This window comes from Psammomys obesus, unplaced genomic scaffold, assembly GCF_907164565.1.
Source record: "Psammomys obesus unplaced genomic scaffold, mPsaObe1.curated_primary_1811, whole genome shotgun sequence".
Taxonomy (NCBI): Eukaryota; Metazoa; Chordata; class Mammalia; order Rodentia; family Muridae; genus Psammomys; species Psammomys obesus.
Window position 1 is genome coordinate 7,146,430 of NW_026596149.1, and position 16,866 is coordinate 7,163,295.

Consider the following 16,866-nt stretch of genomic DNA (forward strand, 5'->3'; position numbering starts at 1 on the left):
TTGTTTTTTAATTTAGCAAGGATTTTAACTCAAGCAAAAAAGTCTTTATGTGACTGGTTATTAAAATTTCACCTGTCTTCTGCAAATATGCCAGAATCGGATAGCCAGCCATTTGTGGTTTAGGGGTTGCTACTGTCAAATCTAGGACAAGACACCAGAAAACTGGCCCACCTTTAGAAAGCAAGCAGAATCTATGAAATTGCATTGCATCTGCCACACTTTATCAGCTGATAAGAGAAAACTTGATAGTATATATGAATAATTCTTCATGTATCTGGGCCTTTTATGGTACGTATACAGATGTGTGTGTGTTACTGGAAGACATACATTTGTACTTCTTAGATTATTTCTGATAAGAATTTTCATTTTATTTATTTGCTTTTAGAGACAAGGTGTCATTATGTAGGTCAAGGTGGCCTTCATTTGGCCATAGTGTTGGGATTACAAGCATGCAACTCTATGTGCAGCTTGGAATTTCACTGTTAAGAATACCTAGTCGCAAAAAACACTTAAGTCATTTGCCTATAAAGTTGAGCTTACTCAACTTTCATCAAGAATATTATGGATTATCTATCATCCATCAACCGACTGAAAAGTACTCACTCATTTCTGGTTCAGCAGTTAGATCTGCAGTCACAAAATTAGAAGGAAAAAGCCCCATGCCTTGATGGGTTTCACCTTTCCACCAGTTGGGATCACTGTGACAAACAAAAAAGGAATGCTTTACTGCAAGAAGTAAGACTTCATCTTTCACAGTATTTGACTTACCTTAACACCAGATAACTCCTGAAACTACCCAATAAAGGAGATAGCACCTATCTTCACAAACAGTGAATGAACCCTACCAACAGAAGCTTTTATGTACAGTTCTTTCCCTCAGAAGGTAAGTCCTCTGAGAAGCCTATGAACAGTGTAGTGATTAGAATCTCCGGGCTTCACTGATATTATTACAGTCTTGCATTTATCTTAAATATAAAGCAAACTCTCAAATGCTGGTTTTTAATTGTCTCACATTTTGTTGCTGTTCTCATAACTAAGGACCTGAAACAGGTTTCAGTTTGTCAAATCAAAAACGTAACATTTGTATGTAAACCTTCATATGTCAGTACTGAGTTCCTTGCTAATAAGCACTTTAAGCACTTTTCACCCATGAGTTTTAATTTTCTCAAAATCAAATACTCTTTCTGAGCCTTTAATGCCATGGACATTATCTTCTTTTCTCATTTCAAATTTGTCTTTGGTTAACAGAGTAAGTCAAACAGGGCATTACTAACTTTTAGATAACAAATGTTGAAAATTGTTTACTTCCTTCATAGTGTTGTAAGTAGTATGGATCAGATGCATTTATCTTTCAAAAACTAAGAAAAAATTGCATCATTCTCAACTAAAGAAAAAAAAGCTATGAAATCTTCCCCCCCAAAAGAGGCCCTTAGGCTGAAAACCAAATAAGAGCTCTTTCTAGTAAGAGGTAAGCAGTACTCGAACATGTCTGCCCCCCTTCACCACCACTCCCTCATGCACACACTAACAAGGCCCATTTTCTCCTCCCAATTTGACGCATACAGAAGATGGCGCCACCTGTAGTACAAATTCCAAACAGAACTTTCCCCAGGGCCCACTGGGCAGAAAGCCAGCAAGTGCTTAATAAACACTTTTTCCAAAGAACGAAGGACCAAGATGCAATTCTAACTAACCAGCTCAAATTCTACTTCATTTTGGCTTCTTCATGAAAAGATCAAAATATAAATGCTACAGTCTGAATGGTCTTCCTAAATTCACATGCTGAAATCTTGTCAGTATCATAAGGGGCCTTTGGAAAATGATTAACTCAGGGCAGCAGAAATTTCCTGAATGGGCTTGATAACCTTATAAAAGACCCCTGACTGCTTCTCTGCACCTTCTGCCACACCTGACACCAGAAACAGAAACGGCCCTCACCACGTGCCAAATCTGACAGATCATGAACTTTTCAGTCTCTAAACTAAGAAAAATAAATTTCTGTTGTTTAAAAGTCTGTTTGACAACACAAAAAAACTAAAGCAATTTTTTAAAGTCTGCAGAAAAAACCTTTACCAATTTGAATTCATTTTTAAAAAGCACTTGCAAATTTTAATACTTTATGGCCAACAATTCATTTTACATCAAACATATGGGTAAACTTTTAAAAATTAATGGTGTGTAGCTCTTCACCTATGACTCCATAAGCATAAAATGATTATGTTTTTACATGGACATGTAGTTTTATATAAATACTATCAATAGATCATCAACTTCCTTCAAATCAGTCCACTGTATTTTCTAAAACTTTAACCTTTTAAAAGATTTAAGAATTTAAATTACTGAATGGAATAAAAAGTAAACTAAAATTATTTATTGTAACATAAATTAGGGGACAATTATACTACAAAATTAGTCTATATAGTATGAGGAAAGCAGATTAACCATCATTTAAAACATCTAGCCAACATTTTGATTATGTGTGGTAATTACATTCAATGAAATAATATTAAAACAAAGGTATTATAGAATATATTTTTATAAAAGTGTTCAATGTATAATTAACCATTACCTATCATCAAGGACTGTAATAATCTCTCCAGCTTTAAAGGTAAGCTCATTATCCTCAGCAGCTTCAAAGTCATAAACAGCACGTACTTTTCTGCCTTCATGTTGGTGGTTAGTTAAAAGATTAGATGTGCTTGGATACAAAGTGGAAAGGGTAGTTGACTGCTGCCTTTGCTCCTTGAGAGACAACTCAATAGCTGCAAAACAGTGAGATTTAAAGATTTTAAACAATACTATAGCCAACAATACATTGAAAGTATTACTTTTCTAGAGTGTAGCAGAAGATTATGGCATACCCTTCTACAGTAGCAGACCACTAGCAGTTATATACATTCACTCATTACTGAAAGAATAATAAAAAAAAACCTTTTAAAAATTTACGACACTTTTTGGTTTATGCCCAGGAGTGGTATACCTGGGTCTTGAGGTAGAGCTGTTCCCAATTTTCTGAGAAAGCGCCAGACTGATTTCCAAAGTGGCTGTACAGTTTGCACTCTCACCAGCAAAAAGCAGTTGCAAATTTAATGCTTTATGGCTAGCAATTCATTTTACATTAAACATACAGGTAAACATCGGGGTTCTTCCCCGATGACTCCATAAGTTTGTAGGAGGGTTCCCCTTTCTCCATAACTTTGCCAGCATGTGCTGTCACCAGTTTTTGATCTTAGCCATTCTGACAGGTGTAAGATGGAATCTCAGAGTCGTTTTGATTTGCATTTCCCTGATGGCTAAGGATGTTGGACATTTCTTTAAGTGCTTCTTGGCCATTTGATATTCCACTGTTGAGAATTCTCTGTTTAGCTCTGTCCCCCAATTTTAATTGGACTATTTGGCTTGTTAGCATTTAATCTGAGTTCTTTATATATTTTGGCTATTAGCCCTGTCAGATGTAGGGTTGGTGAAAATCTTTTACCAGTAGCCAGTTGGTAAAAGGAGCCCCCCCCCCCACTTTCTGAGGACTAGAAGGATGTGAGGGAGGGGGATACAATTCGGATGTAAAGTAAATAAATTTTTTAAAAATTTAAAAAATTTTGACATTAATTAAGTTACATTTTTTAAACTTCAAATTTAAAAAATAAAGTACCTCTACTTCATCTGAAGCCATTTCCTTTATCTGTAAATAGCTAACAAAGGTTATACAGTCAGACACCTATCTTCTTCCCTCCCTTCCAGGACTTAGAAACTCACCTTTTGCTAAATCTTCTTCCTCCTTTTTGTTAGCCACAGTGCCAGGGTCCTTGGCTACCAGAGCAGGGCTTGCTTTTGCTTGTTCTGCAGCCTAATATACACAGAAAAAGAAAATCAAGGTGTAAGAGTCATTCTCAAATTGTCTACACGTATGTCTAACCGAAAATGTTGCAAGAACCCTCTCATTCACCTACTACAAATGTTTCAAGAAGAATGATACCCAATATGGAAGGCCTTCCACTTGAAAGGAGAGATGGCTCAGAGGTTAAGAGCGTGGCTTGTTCTTCTAGATCCTGAGTTGAATCCCCAGGAACCACCCACATGGTGGCTCACAACCATCTATAGTGAGATCTGGTGCCCTCTTCTGGCGTTCAGGTGTACATGTAGACAGAACATGTATACATAATAAATTAAAAATAAAATAAAATGCAACTAGATAGGTGGATACACCACCCACATTTCCCCAGATTAATACAAAAATAAACGGAAAACAATATGCAAGGCAGAAAAGAAACAAAAGATTTTATAATTCTAGAAAAATTACAGAACCAAAGAGTTGGGTGAGCAGAGTAAAAAACAAAATAACAAACAAACAAAAACCCCACACACTTTTGGAAATCTTTAAAACAAATTCATTAGTTGTGATGTACTGTTTCCTTTCAGGTACAAAAGCAGAAAGTAAGCTATATGAACTAATATTTATAAATAATAAAGTCTTAAAACCACATTTTATAAACTAAAATTACAAGTGACTTTGGCAGTGTGTTAATGCTTACAATTATATTGCAAACAAGACAATGTGCAGGTAAAAATGTGTGCTAATTCTTATGTCTAGAATTAGAAGCTTCTAACCCTCATGATCATGGTCTCTTGGGATGTGCACACACTGAAAGTAGATCACAATGCAGCCTATTTTTGCCAGGCTCATTTTCCTTTATTTGTATTTTATTTTTTTTTTAAGATTTTGTAATTGCCTTACTTACCTTAGGCCAGGCAGTTATTTCAACCTATACTGTCTGAATCACCTCATCTTCCATCTCCCAGCCCCTATCCAATGCCATCCTCTTTAATCATCCTATCTTCCATCCATAATCTTGTAAGTACTTGCTTTAACTCTTCATCTGGGCCTCTTCACGCCATTATTGGAATCCTTCCTCTCGGCCCTACACGGTTTCTTTTCCAGGCTAACCCATCATGGAGTCCTTCTTCTTCATCTCTTTCAGATGTCTGTTTCCCATGATCCGAGAACCTTAGCCATGCCTACCCCATTCTGCCCTGCCCAGGTATAGACTGTTTAGTCAACCAATCTGGTATGTCTTAGACAGGTTTACAAAACAAATATAGGTGCAACCAGACCTTCAGGGCCAATAACATGCATCACACAAACCTCCAACAATTCCCCCTTTCTGTCTAAATAAAAAAGCCATATTTTTTTACAGTTAGAATAATTATGAAAGTTATAAAAATTATAAAAATTTATTTATAAATAAAACAAGTAATAAAAATCAATAGTTAAGACAATATATATATATCTATGAAGGATTTTTTACCTACATTATTTTTATAGTTTCTATCTATCAGGCTGAAAACATCTATCTAGACCTAATGTATCTTTTAATTCCTAAATGACTAAGCAATGTAATATTGACTATTTGGTCTTCAACCCCATCAGAGACTTGAGAAGAAATAAGATTACTTCAGTAAATAGCAAGCATATGCTAGCAGCTTCCAAAAATACAGAAAATTAACAGAGACAGTTTGCTGCCTGAACAGCCATCCAAACCTCTTTTAAGGTTGGAGCATCACTTTCAGCCTTCTAATCCAGTACATTTGACAGACATAAATGTGAAGCAGGAACTATTTAGGACTTGTTTACCCTGTCTTGGCAGGGTTTGGTAATCAAGTTGGCCTGCATTTGAACCTGCCCATTTTAGGTAGAATTCTGTCTGTCATGAAACGAGGGCATTTTCTTTTTTGCCTGAGTGGCTGGTTTGCCAAGCCTTCTCCATATCGAGGTCCTTTGATGGTCATTATCTTCTTTGAGGTACGCTTGGTGCTGCCAGAAGATGACGTGTCTCATTGTCAAAAATATCTTTAAAATAATAAAAAATTTTTAAATGCCGTATTTTATAGGGCTGAGATTTCTGAAGACTTATCTATTTGCTTTTTATATAACCCATAGAATTATGTTTGTTAAACCTAGGATGTATATTTTTGTGATAAATTAGACTAGTGTCTGACAATGACCACGAATTGACTAACAATTAACTTGCATTACCTAATATCCTAAACAGTTTGTAATAGCAGTTTAAAAGCATTGGAAGTAAACCTTGTATTTGTAAATGAGTTGTATGGGTACAAAATCTCATACCAGAGTAAAAAACACATATTTATATGTGTGTGTATTATCAAAGGTAATCTTAAATTTAAATTCTATACCAATGTATCAAAATTAAACTTCTTTTTGCAACAATATACAAAATCCTATACCAATGAGTTAAAAATAACCTTATTTGAGAGCAACAAATTAAGCCTTAAGTTGGGTAGATTCAATAATCTACCTTTTGTCTTATTACTCCTATAATCTATCCCTGTATTCCCCTTTCTTTTCAACCCCTTTTCTCCTTATCTAGAAAGAAAGATAAAGAGAGAAATCCCTGAGTCTAACCTCATCTTCCTCTCTGAATAAGACCATTAATAACTTATAACCATTTCCCAATGACAGTAAACATTCATAGCTTCAGAAAATAACCGAAAACCTACCCAACCCCTTTAAAGGAAATGGGGTATCGCTCTTATGGGTTTCTTCTAGCTGATTTTTGGGACAAAGGGAAAATAGTTAACTAAGCAAGCATTAACATTTGTATTCCAGTCTTTGAATGTTTAGAAGTCCTGTTTGGAGCAGTCTGAAATGCTGGCCCAAATGAGATCAGTAGCTTTCTTTGAAGCTCTCTTGGGAGCATACTTTGATGAGGGACAGAACTGAAGCAGTTGAAGCTGTAACAAGCAGAATGCTGGAACATACAGGATGCTGGAACACATGTGTCAGCATCTTAGTATGCTGAAAGGATGAGTCCTGTCAGGTTTGATCCAGCATCATTGGTATCCGGTTCTTTTGTTTTTTATTTGTCACCTGGGCCTTTTTACACCATTATTAAAGTCCTTCTTCCTGGCCCCATATGGTTTCTTCTCCAGGCTAACCCATCATGGCATTCTCCTTCTTCCTCTCTTCAAGTCTATCTGTTGTTGGTCTTGTTTTCAACCAGTCTACCAGCTACCAGAAGTTAATAGTGGTCCTTGAGATTGAGCACCCTACACACTACAACTTGTATACCTATGGCCCATATTTGTTTCTATTTATGTTTCTCCTTGGTTCACTGTGCTCTATCACCTTTTTTTTTTTTTTCTGTCCCTACCAAGTTCCAACTTGCCAGTCAGTTAGTAGCTAACATATCCCTTTATCAATGAAACATACCTAAACCCTTGGCTAAGTATGCTTTGTAACCTCTGGTTACAAATGATTTGGAACAAGGTAGTATAAGATGGATGACTAAAAATAAAAGTTAAGAATCAGGCAAACATAGATTCAAATTCCACGTTTACTATACTTTCTAGCCATATGATACTCTTCATGCCTCAACTTTCCTATAAAGCAAGGATACATAAAGTGCCTGATTCTCATGGGTGCATTACAACATATTCAGGGTCCTAGGCTGGCATGTGTAGATTCTAAAATGAGATGGCAGGAGCTTCATTCTAAGTTTAAGGAAGAAGTATGAAATTTATATCCAGGGGTTTATCATAATGTTACAGAGGTAATTCATATGACAACTACAAAACAAGAGATATTGAAGCGGGGAGTAAATGAAACAGCAAATGATATAACACTGACTCAATTATAATTCAATAAAGAAATTATTGCAATCAATTAAAAAAGTGGAATTATACGAATCAAATGTGTGTGAATCAGAACAAAGGCTGGCAAACAGCAAAAGGCAGTAAATCTCAGTTTCTATATGCTCCTTGAGGGAATGTGTCTATCACAAACAATCAATAAAATATATGGTGAGTGTATGAAAGGCAAAGAGTCAACATGACAACAAAATACAGCTGTAGATTTGTCACTTATTGTATTGTATTATACATTAGCATATGCCCAGGTAGTTTTTCTTTAGTCCCGTATGTTCATCTAAACATACCTTTTTTTGTTTTTGTTTTTTGAGACAAGGTTTCTCTGTGTAGCCCTGGCTGCCCTGGACTCCCTTTGTAGATAGACCAGGCGGACTCTAACTCACAGAGATCTACCTGCCTCTGCCTCCCTGAGTGCCGGGATTAAAGATGTGCGCCACTGTTCCCAGCCATTTAAATGTAACTTTAAACAGAATTAATAAATTCTGACCCATACCTAGTTAGAATCTTAAATTGTGTTGTGACTACTATTCATGTCTGCAAGTTATAGCATACTTGGTCAGAGACCCAGACTTTATATAATTTTTTAACTGTAGCCTTTATCATGTATGATTTTTTTTCATTATTTGTTGAACTGAACACACAGATAAGTCGATATTTTACAGTCTTTGAAGAAACTCTTGACGGCTGAGAGGCAAGTGCAGAAGGTAGTCAAATAGGCACTATGTTCCTGAGCTCTGTGCTCACAGTTCCTATCACGAGGGCTATCAGGGAACCAAGATGCTTATCACTAGCTATGTCAGCATGGCAGTTCCGCTCTTCTCCTACCACATCAAGTGCTAACCAAACTCTGTAGCAGGAGTCAGGTGAATGTTTACAACATTTTCTTGTCTCTGAGTGAAACTATGTGTTTAGAGGAGCCCTGTATTTTCAGAAACTGTTGCTAAATCTGCTGGGATAAAAGTCTTGTCTGTTGAAACTATAGCAAGGACTTAGGAACTAGGCAGCTTTAAAGTCTAGGAGACTCTGCAGTTGAACCTACATCATTAAACACACCTTTGCAATTGCAAAGGACAAGTTTTTCAGAAATAATAAAACACAATCACAATTCTACCTCATTTTACTTTCTATGCAATTAGCTGAAAGATAATAATTAAAATAAAAATGGTTTTTTTGCATGTGCCTACATGAAAATCTTCATTTTCTCTACTGAAATAATGTAAGCAAGAGAATAAGAATAAGATAATTTCTATACCATTCAACAATAAATGTTCTTGCCAGCATCTATTACACTCCTTGCCCCATGAAGCCTGATCTACACAGAAGTGCATCCAGTGAATACTATCAGAGAGCAGGCAAGAGCAGGGAGTGTAAAAATTACCCAGTTTGTGGTATCCCTCCTCCAGTCACTCTCAGAATCAGTTCTTTCACATGTAATATGAGAGTTACATAAGGGGAGCCTTGAAGTTGTTCCCATAACTATCTAAGATTCTGGACTAATGAAGAAGTCTCCATGTCAAACACATCATTACTGTTTCCTTCCCTGACGAGGTCAGTTCCTTCTATGGAGTGAGAAGTGTTTACAGCTGCACTGAAGGCTGTGCCCTGAGCAGAGCTTCCCGACTTCCTGTGCACAGTGGAAAGCACCTGGGGTCTTTTTAAATGGAAAGAGTAAGTCCACAGGCGTGTAGCAGCACCTTCACCATAGAGGTTATAGTCCCGATAATCCTCCAGGTGATCCTGACCATGATGGTCAATGAATCACATTTTGAGAACAAGTTCTAAAACAGGTATAGAAAATGCAATTCTACTAAGTCTGTTCTGTATTTCTTTCTAGTGCATCTACTCTTTGATAGTCACTGTTTCTGTTGCCAAAGAATTACAGTACCTTGGATTGTTCTGCATAAAATCATTAATTTTAAATTTTCAAAATTACTACCAAATCTAGCTATTAATAATGATTGAATATTAAGATGTACCATCATAAGCTTTATTTAAAAAACTATTTCTTTTCCAAGCAAAAAGAAAGAAATCTACTACCTTTCTTTCTCTCTTGGATATCTTTCTTGGTCTTCACATATAAAAAACATTCAGGTAAAATGAAAATGCCTTGGGAAGAAAATATGGATAGCTCCAGACAAAAGTATACAATTTAATGATTCCTTAAAGTGGTCAGAAGGTAAGCTCTTCACAGAAGGGACTGTTTCATTCATAGTTTCATATAACTTGCTGGAATATGTCTAATCCATATAGCAAGAAAAGTAAATACACTAAATTACTATGTACTTTAGTCACTCTACGTTAGTTAAAAACCCTTAAGGATGGCTACTTAAAATAGAAAAGACATATAAAAGATGGCCCTTGATTTTTTCCCTATAGGACATAAATCAGAAATTCATCGCACTACACAGACAGTTGTGTGTGCAAAAGGAAAGCTAACCCTGCAGCCAGCCACATCTTTTAAGGGAAAGCATTGCCGACTCAGGCTCTAATTAGTTCATTTTTTTAAAAAAAAATCTTATCATTTGCTTCCTTTTCCAATAATTTCTCATATCTCCTCACTTGAAAGAAGGGTATTCAAAAATTTCTCAATAAAAAGATACCCTAATTTTAAGCTATCATTCTTTGTAGATAAAATAACAGAATTAAGAGCATTTAACAAGACTGTCCATTGTTACCTGATCCAATGCAATTCTGTTATAGTAAAACTAAAGAGTTACAAAATGTTAAACCCATTCCTTTCTGAAGAAGAGCTGGTGGGAAGGAGAGCCTGTAGCACAGAAGTATTCTACTGCAAGGCTTTTTTTTTTAAATCTCTAAATAAAATGTTATTAGCAAACCACTTTATAGCAGTAAAAGCTAACTATAAATAAAAACAGAGAAAATTTCGAACAGACATACTACTCAAGAAGAAAAAAACAAACTGTAACACACAACTTTACAAAGTACCTGTGAGCCAATAGCTGGGAATGTAACACCTTGTTCTTTAAGGTTCTTAATCATGGCTGATATCAGACTAAGCTGTGGATCATTTTTAAATTCATCTGTCCATTCAACCATCAGAGCTTTTAATTTTTCACATACTTTAGGATGACCCTAAGAAATAGGAGAAAAAAAAATAATAATAAAGGCCAGTTTTGTGATAGTTAAAATATAAAAATTCTACAGTGTTACAACATCTCCTTTAAAATCACCAATTGTCCTTTTAAATGTAAAATTAAATACATCTACGTTGTAGATGTATTTCTTTTCTCCAGCAATAAACTATACATATATAAGAAAAATACAGTTAGCATCTATAAATCAACGAATGTTAACTTTCATAAAATGAAAAACATTGAAAGATACTATTACCTTTATCTCACTTTAAAACTAAAACATTAAAGGTGTAATAACTTATTCTGGTGATCAGAATGACAAACCTTTTTAGTGTATTTTACAATATGCTTACTACACCACCACAAGAAAGAAAAATACTTATTTTTCAGTGTTATTTACATTTTTTTTAAAGCTGTGCCTGTGATCCCAGCACTCAGGGAGGCAGAGGCAGGTGGATCTCTGTGAGTCCAGGATAGCCAAGGCTACACAAAGAAACCCTATCTCAAGAAAAGAAAGAGAGACAGAGAAAGAAAAGAAAGAAAGAAAAAGAGAGAAAGAAAGAAAGAAAGAAAGAAAGAAAGAAAGAAAGAAAGAAAGAAAGAAAGAAAGAAAAAGGCTGCAAGGAGAGAACAAACCATATGGTTCCTCTCTCCCTAATTCATTTTTTTCGGTTTTGTTTTTTAATTTTTTATATTAATCACAGGTTATTTACTTTGTATTCCAGCAGTAGCCCCCTCCCTTATTCCCTCGCAATCCCTCCCTCCCTCATCTCTCCCCTGTCCCTTTCCAAGTCCACTGATAGGGGAGGACCTCCTCCCCTTCCATCTGACCCTAGCTTATCAGGTTTCTTCAGGATTGGCTGCAATGTCCTCTTCTGTGGCCTAGCAAGGCTGCTCCTCCCTCGGGGTGGGGGGTGGTGTCGAAGAGCTCTCCATTGAGTTCATGTCAGAAACAGTCCCTGTTCCCCTTACTAGAGAACCCACTTGGATACTGAGCTACCATGGGCTATATCCGGGCAGGGGTTCTAGGTTATAGCCATACATGGTCCTTGGTTGGAGAAACAGTCTCATGAAAGACCTCTGTACCCTGATATATTTGGTCCTTGTGCCGCTCCTATACTCTCCAGGTCTTACTAACTCCCCCTTCTTTCATATGATTCCCTGCACTCTGCCGAAGGTTTGGTTCAGAGGCCCTCTGCAGTAGGCTCCTGTCCTGTTACTTGTTTGCTCCTAAATCCAATGTCCATCCCATTTGTCTTTCTAAGTGAGGATTGATCATCTTACCCCAGGTCCTCTTTCTTATCTTCTTTAGGTGTATAGATTTCAGTATATTTATCCTATCTTATAGGTCTATATAAGTGAGTATATACCGTGTGTGTCTTTCTGCTTTTGAGATACTTCACTCAGGATGATCGTTTCTAGGTCCCCCCATTTGCCTGCAAATGTCATGATTTCCTTGTTTCTTTTTGGTTTTATGGCCGTATTTTCCCATGACTCTTAGCTGGGGTCTACCTAAAGCACACTACACGCTGATCATCTCAGGAGCTTCCCTTACTCCAAAAAGGGCCCACCACCGAGGTAAAACTAAAAGCATTTAAAGGCCTTTCTCCAAATGTTTCTTTCAAAACCGTTTCTTATAGTACTACATTAACTTTTTTTTCTGTATCTTAGTTAAAATTACAGAAAATAAGTATGATTACGAACTGTCCTTTTTTGTTTCTGTTTTTTGAGACAAGGTTTCTCTATGTAGCCTTGGTTATCCTGGACTTGCTTTGTAGACCAGGCTGGCCTTGAACTCTCAGCAATCCACTTGCCTCTGCCTCCCAGAGTGCTGGATTGCAGGCGTGCAAAGTGTCTTCTTACAGTCACTCCTTTTACTGGACTTTCAGGACATTACAAGACATGTTCATTCATTAGTTAAAAACAAACAAACATAATTCACTGAAAATAGGAAAGGGAATCATGATTGAGACCTATAACATTATTTCCTTTCATATTTCTGTACAATTTTCCTTAAAATTCTGAAGCACTCATACACTTCAAAATTGTCCAAGGAATTCCTCTATTAACATTAAAACCCTTTTCTTTATTACAATATCAAAAAATTTAAGCCAGGAAAAAAAAATCACTTACAGAATTTGAAAATTTTTACCAGAAAAAACCGTTACTATTCTATTTTTAGACTCTTTGGATTACGAACTGAATTTTTTCTGGCATGTAATTAAGTCGGCAGTATTAAAGTTCCCAGCTCCCCTGCTTCCTTTGTCCAGATAGAAGCAAATAAACACCTGGATGCCTGTATGACCAGAACAGCTGCATGTTTTCCTCTATAGACGTGAAGATAAGCCTACGCCTTGTTTAAACTCTTGGGTAAATACTAAAGGTCAAATATGTGGGTAAACACACAGACCCCAGTCCTTGCCTTGAGCAATTTCTTCAAGTATGGTCCTCATCTAGCCCAGCCTCCTTCACTATAGACAGCTCTGGAGAGATCAGCTCTTTTCTGCATGGCCACCATGAGAACACGGCAGTCCTTGGTATCCACTAATAAGTGCTATGGGCCGAGAGCCACGAAACCGAGTGTTGGTTAGTTTGGAATCACAACCAGCCCAGTCTTGGCTTGGGGGCAGTCCCTAGTAAGAACTTCTCTACCACAACTTAGGGGAAACTCCATCTATAGGCCTGGCCCAACACAACAGTAATACAGTAGAGAAACCCGGTGACGGCCAGCAGGTAGTGTGCCCTTGCTCACATAAAACGAAGATTCAACAGGACCTTAAATTCTGGCAAAATGTGGGGAAACACCTTTGTGGGTATAAAAATGTACGAAAAAATGTCTAAAGCAGATTGGTATTATTTCATAATATAGGATTTTATGTTTCCTTACGAGATAAGATAGAAAGACCCTAAACCTATTTTAATGTGGCTTGCAAAAGAATCAAGATGAAAATTTATGTGGATTTGTAGTCTTTTCAAGGAAACATGGTTTTTACTCATAATGTAGGAACACAAAACACACACACACAAACATACAAGTTCTTTGGACTTTAGAATGGGAAGAACTTAGTGATAAAACACACGAAGAAAGACTTCCTTGACTTCTATACACAGTGTTCCTTACCTTATTTAATACGTTGCTTACTTCACTAGCAAAATCTCTTGAACATACTTCTAAGTGAAAAATTTTGCCACAGTTTGATACACATGCTCCTAGAAGCTATAAGGATAAAGTGAGAAATTAGAAGGGTTCAATACTGAAAGACAATTAAGTGGTGATACTTACTTAAAACAAAGCTACTTACAGTTAAAGCTTGCATGGCAACATGGGGGTCTTTATGGTTCACTCTTCTCATAATAGAACGAAGACAGTCTTTAGGCCTAAACAGTGAGAATTTAAATATTAGTTAAATACATCAAGCTCCCTCCATTTAGTGTACAAAAGGGAATATATTGTATAAGAGTTTGATTACTGACATCTAGCTCTGTTAAAATTTCCAAAGGTACTAAGTTCTCTTGCTTAGTAGAAATAGATGAGGCAATTCAAGCTAATTCTGTATTAAAAATTGTGGGTAAAATGGAAGACTCAGACATTTTAAGTCATAACAAAATAAATGCAGCAAGATTTATATTCCTGCTATAAACAATTACGCAACTAGAAAAAATATATATATGAGCTATGTATTGAGATATGTTGCCCTATAGCTTTGATAGTGGCAGCAGCTCCCTCCGGTCCTGGCCTGAGGACCCAGCTTGACCTGCTCCATACAACTGTGAGCAAGGGAAAGGTGATGATCAAAAGCAGATAGGTCCAAGGAGATGCAACAGGAATTGGTGGAATAATGTACTCAGGCAAGCAAAATCATGGTGTAGAAAAGGGCACTCGCTGCAACCTATGTATTATTTATGGAGTGCAGGAGTGATCACCCTCTTCCTAATGAGGAACAAGTGCAGATAAGGAGCTTGATAAGATGTGTAATCAACCTATGAGAAGCACTGAGTCTCAGAAAGGAACCTCAGTAGCTATGGCATAAGAAACAACACTGCAGTTCCTTCTCCCTGGACTTAGTGGCCAATCTTCTGCTCAAAGCTGCTGAAAATGACTGTGTCACAAGCTCAGTGATCCATCCAAAAGAAATTTTAAGCTAACTATCAGAAATCATCAGCCATCCTAACCAACATCTTAATTCTTTGAACTTTTATTATGTACAATAGTTCTGGTTATATAAAGCAATTAAGGAAACAGCTGGTCTTTGTTTTGTTTCAGAAGTGCTGGGAATTGACTGCAGGACTTTCATGATGTAGGAAGCACTCTATCACTGAGAGACATCTCCAGTCTACATTTGTATTTACTTTTTGATCAGGGATGGAGATACCTCCAGAAGATCTTTTATTGTAGAGGATTGTTTTAGCAATTCTGGGTTTCTTGTTATTCCATATGAAGTTGAGAATTGTTCTTTCCAGGTCTGTAAAGAATTGTGTTGGTAATTTGATGGGAATTGCATTGAATCTGTAGATTGCTTTTGGTAAGATGGCCATTTTTACTATGTTAATCCTGCCAAGCCATGAGCATGGGAGATCTTTCCATCTTCTCATATCTTCTTCTAATTCTTTCTTCAGAGACTTGAAATTTTTTTCATACAAGTCTTTGACTTTCTTGGTTAGGGTTACTCTGAGGTACCTTATGTCATTTGTGGCTATTGTGAAGGGTGTTGTTTCCCTAATTTCTTTCTCAGCTCTTTTGTCTTTTGTATACAGGAGGGCTACTGATTTTTTTTGAGTTAATTTTGTATCCGGCCACTTTGCTGACGGTGTTTATCAGCTGTAGGAGTTCCCTGGTAGAGTTTTTGGGGTCACTCACGTATACTATCATATCATCTGCAAATAGTGATAATTTGACTTCTTCCTTTCCAATTTGTATCCCCTTCATCTCCTTCAACTGTCTTATTGCTCTAGCAAGGACTTCCAGCACTATGTTGAAGAGATATGGAGAGAGTGGGCAGCCTTGTCTTGTCCCTGATATCAGTGGGATTGCTTTAAGTTTTTCTCCATTAAGTTTGATGTTGGCTATAGGCTTGCTGTATATCGCCTTTACTATGTTTAGATATGTGCCTTGTATCCCTGATCTCTCCAATACTTTAAACATGAATGGATGTTGGATTTTATCAAATGCTTGGTCTGTATTTCTGTGCCTCAATTTTTCTCTCAATCCATTATTTTAAAACAAATAGAACTACTGAAAATTAAAAATAAACAGATGTGCTTGTAGGTCAATGGCAGAGTGCCAAACATACCCTGAGTTTGACTCCCATCACTGCAAATTACTTAGTTAATATATACTGAGGTGATTGAGGACATCAGGACAGGCAGTAAAATTCACAAAAAGGTAATAAGTCAAATAAGCCACAAGTTTTTGTCTCAACTTTCTGCCTCCAGATACTTTTAAAATTTTAGTGCACACTTAGTTACTTAAATATAGTTTCTAAATTATAGCACAAGGAAGATGATTCTGAGAATTAAGGAACTTCACTGACTCGATCAGAATATATTAACAACCAAGAAGCCCAAGAAACCTAGAAATCATAGGATGGAACAGAAAGCACTACATCAATAAAGAATTCTAGACTCTGAGAGATGATTTAGTCCACAGAGTGCTGACACATATGCAGGACGACTTGAGCTCAACGACCCAGCTGGCCTAGAAAAACAGGTGGGCTCTGGATTCTGAAAGGGTCCTGTCTTAAAATATATGGCAGAAAATGATTGGAGAAGACACCTGACACCAGCTCTGGCCTCCACAGGCATGCATACACAAACACGTCATGGACATGTGCACACACACACCTATTATAAATTTTAAAGGACTAACTGAAATAAACTAAATTTCTCAATCTGCTAACTGTGAGCTGCTTCACTCTGCTCTACCATGACCAACTGACACCTATGACACTATGAATAAAGAGAAATCCTTCCTCTTTTAGTTAGCTTTCTAACAGCAATAGAAAGCTGGTACCAGAGAAGTGGGGTTGTTGCTATGGCTTTTCCTGATGATATGATTTAGAAAGTCTTCAGAACTTATCTGTGGGGGAAATTTGAGAAGACTGGGAGA

General features: G+C 36.8%; 1 protein-coding gene across 1 annotated transcript in view; it reads right to left on the reverse strand.

Annotated features, from left to right (window-relative positions):
- Stam (signal transducing adaptor molecule) overlaps positions 1–16,866 on the reverse strand; it is a 51,205-nt gene that overhangs the window by 16,017 nt on the left and 18,322 nt on the right. Inside the window, exons 3-8 of the mRNA XM_055593846.1 lie at positions 14,063–14,138; positions 13,882–13,977; positions 10,612–10,758; positions 3,754–3,844; positions 2,570–2,762; positions 604–698 (exon numbers count right to left, since the gene is read on the reverse strand). Of these exons, the coding sequence (XP_055449821.1) occupies positions 604–698; positions 2,570–2,762; positions 3,754–3,844; positions 10,612–10,758; positions 13,882–13,977; positions 14,063–14,138 (698 nt within the window). The remainder of the gene's footprint in view (positions 1–603; positions 699–2,569; positions 2,763–3,753; positions 3,845–10,611; positions 10,759–13,881; positions 13,978–14,062; positions 14,139–16,866) is intronic.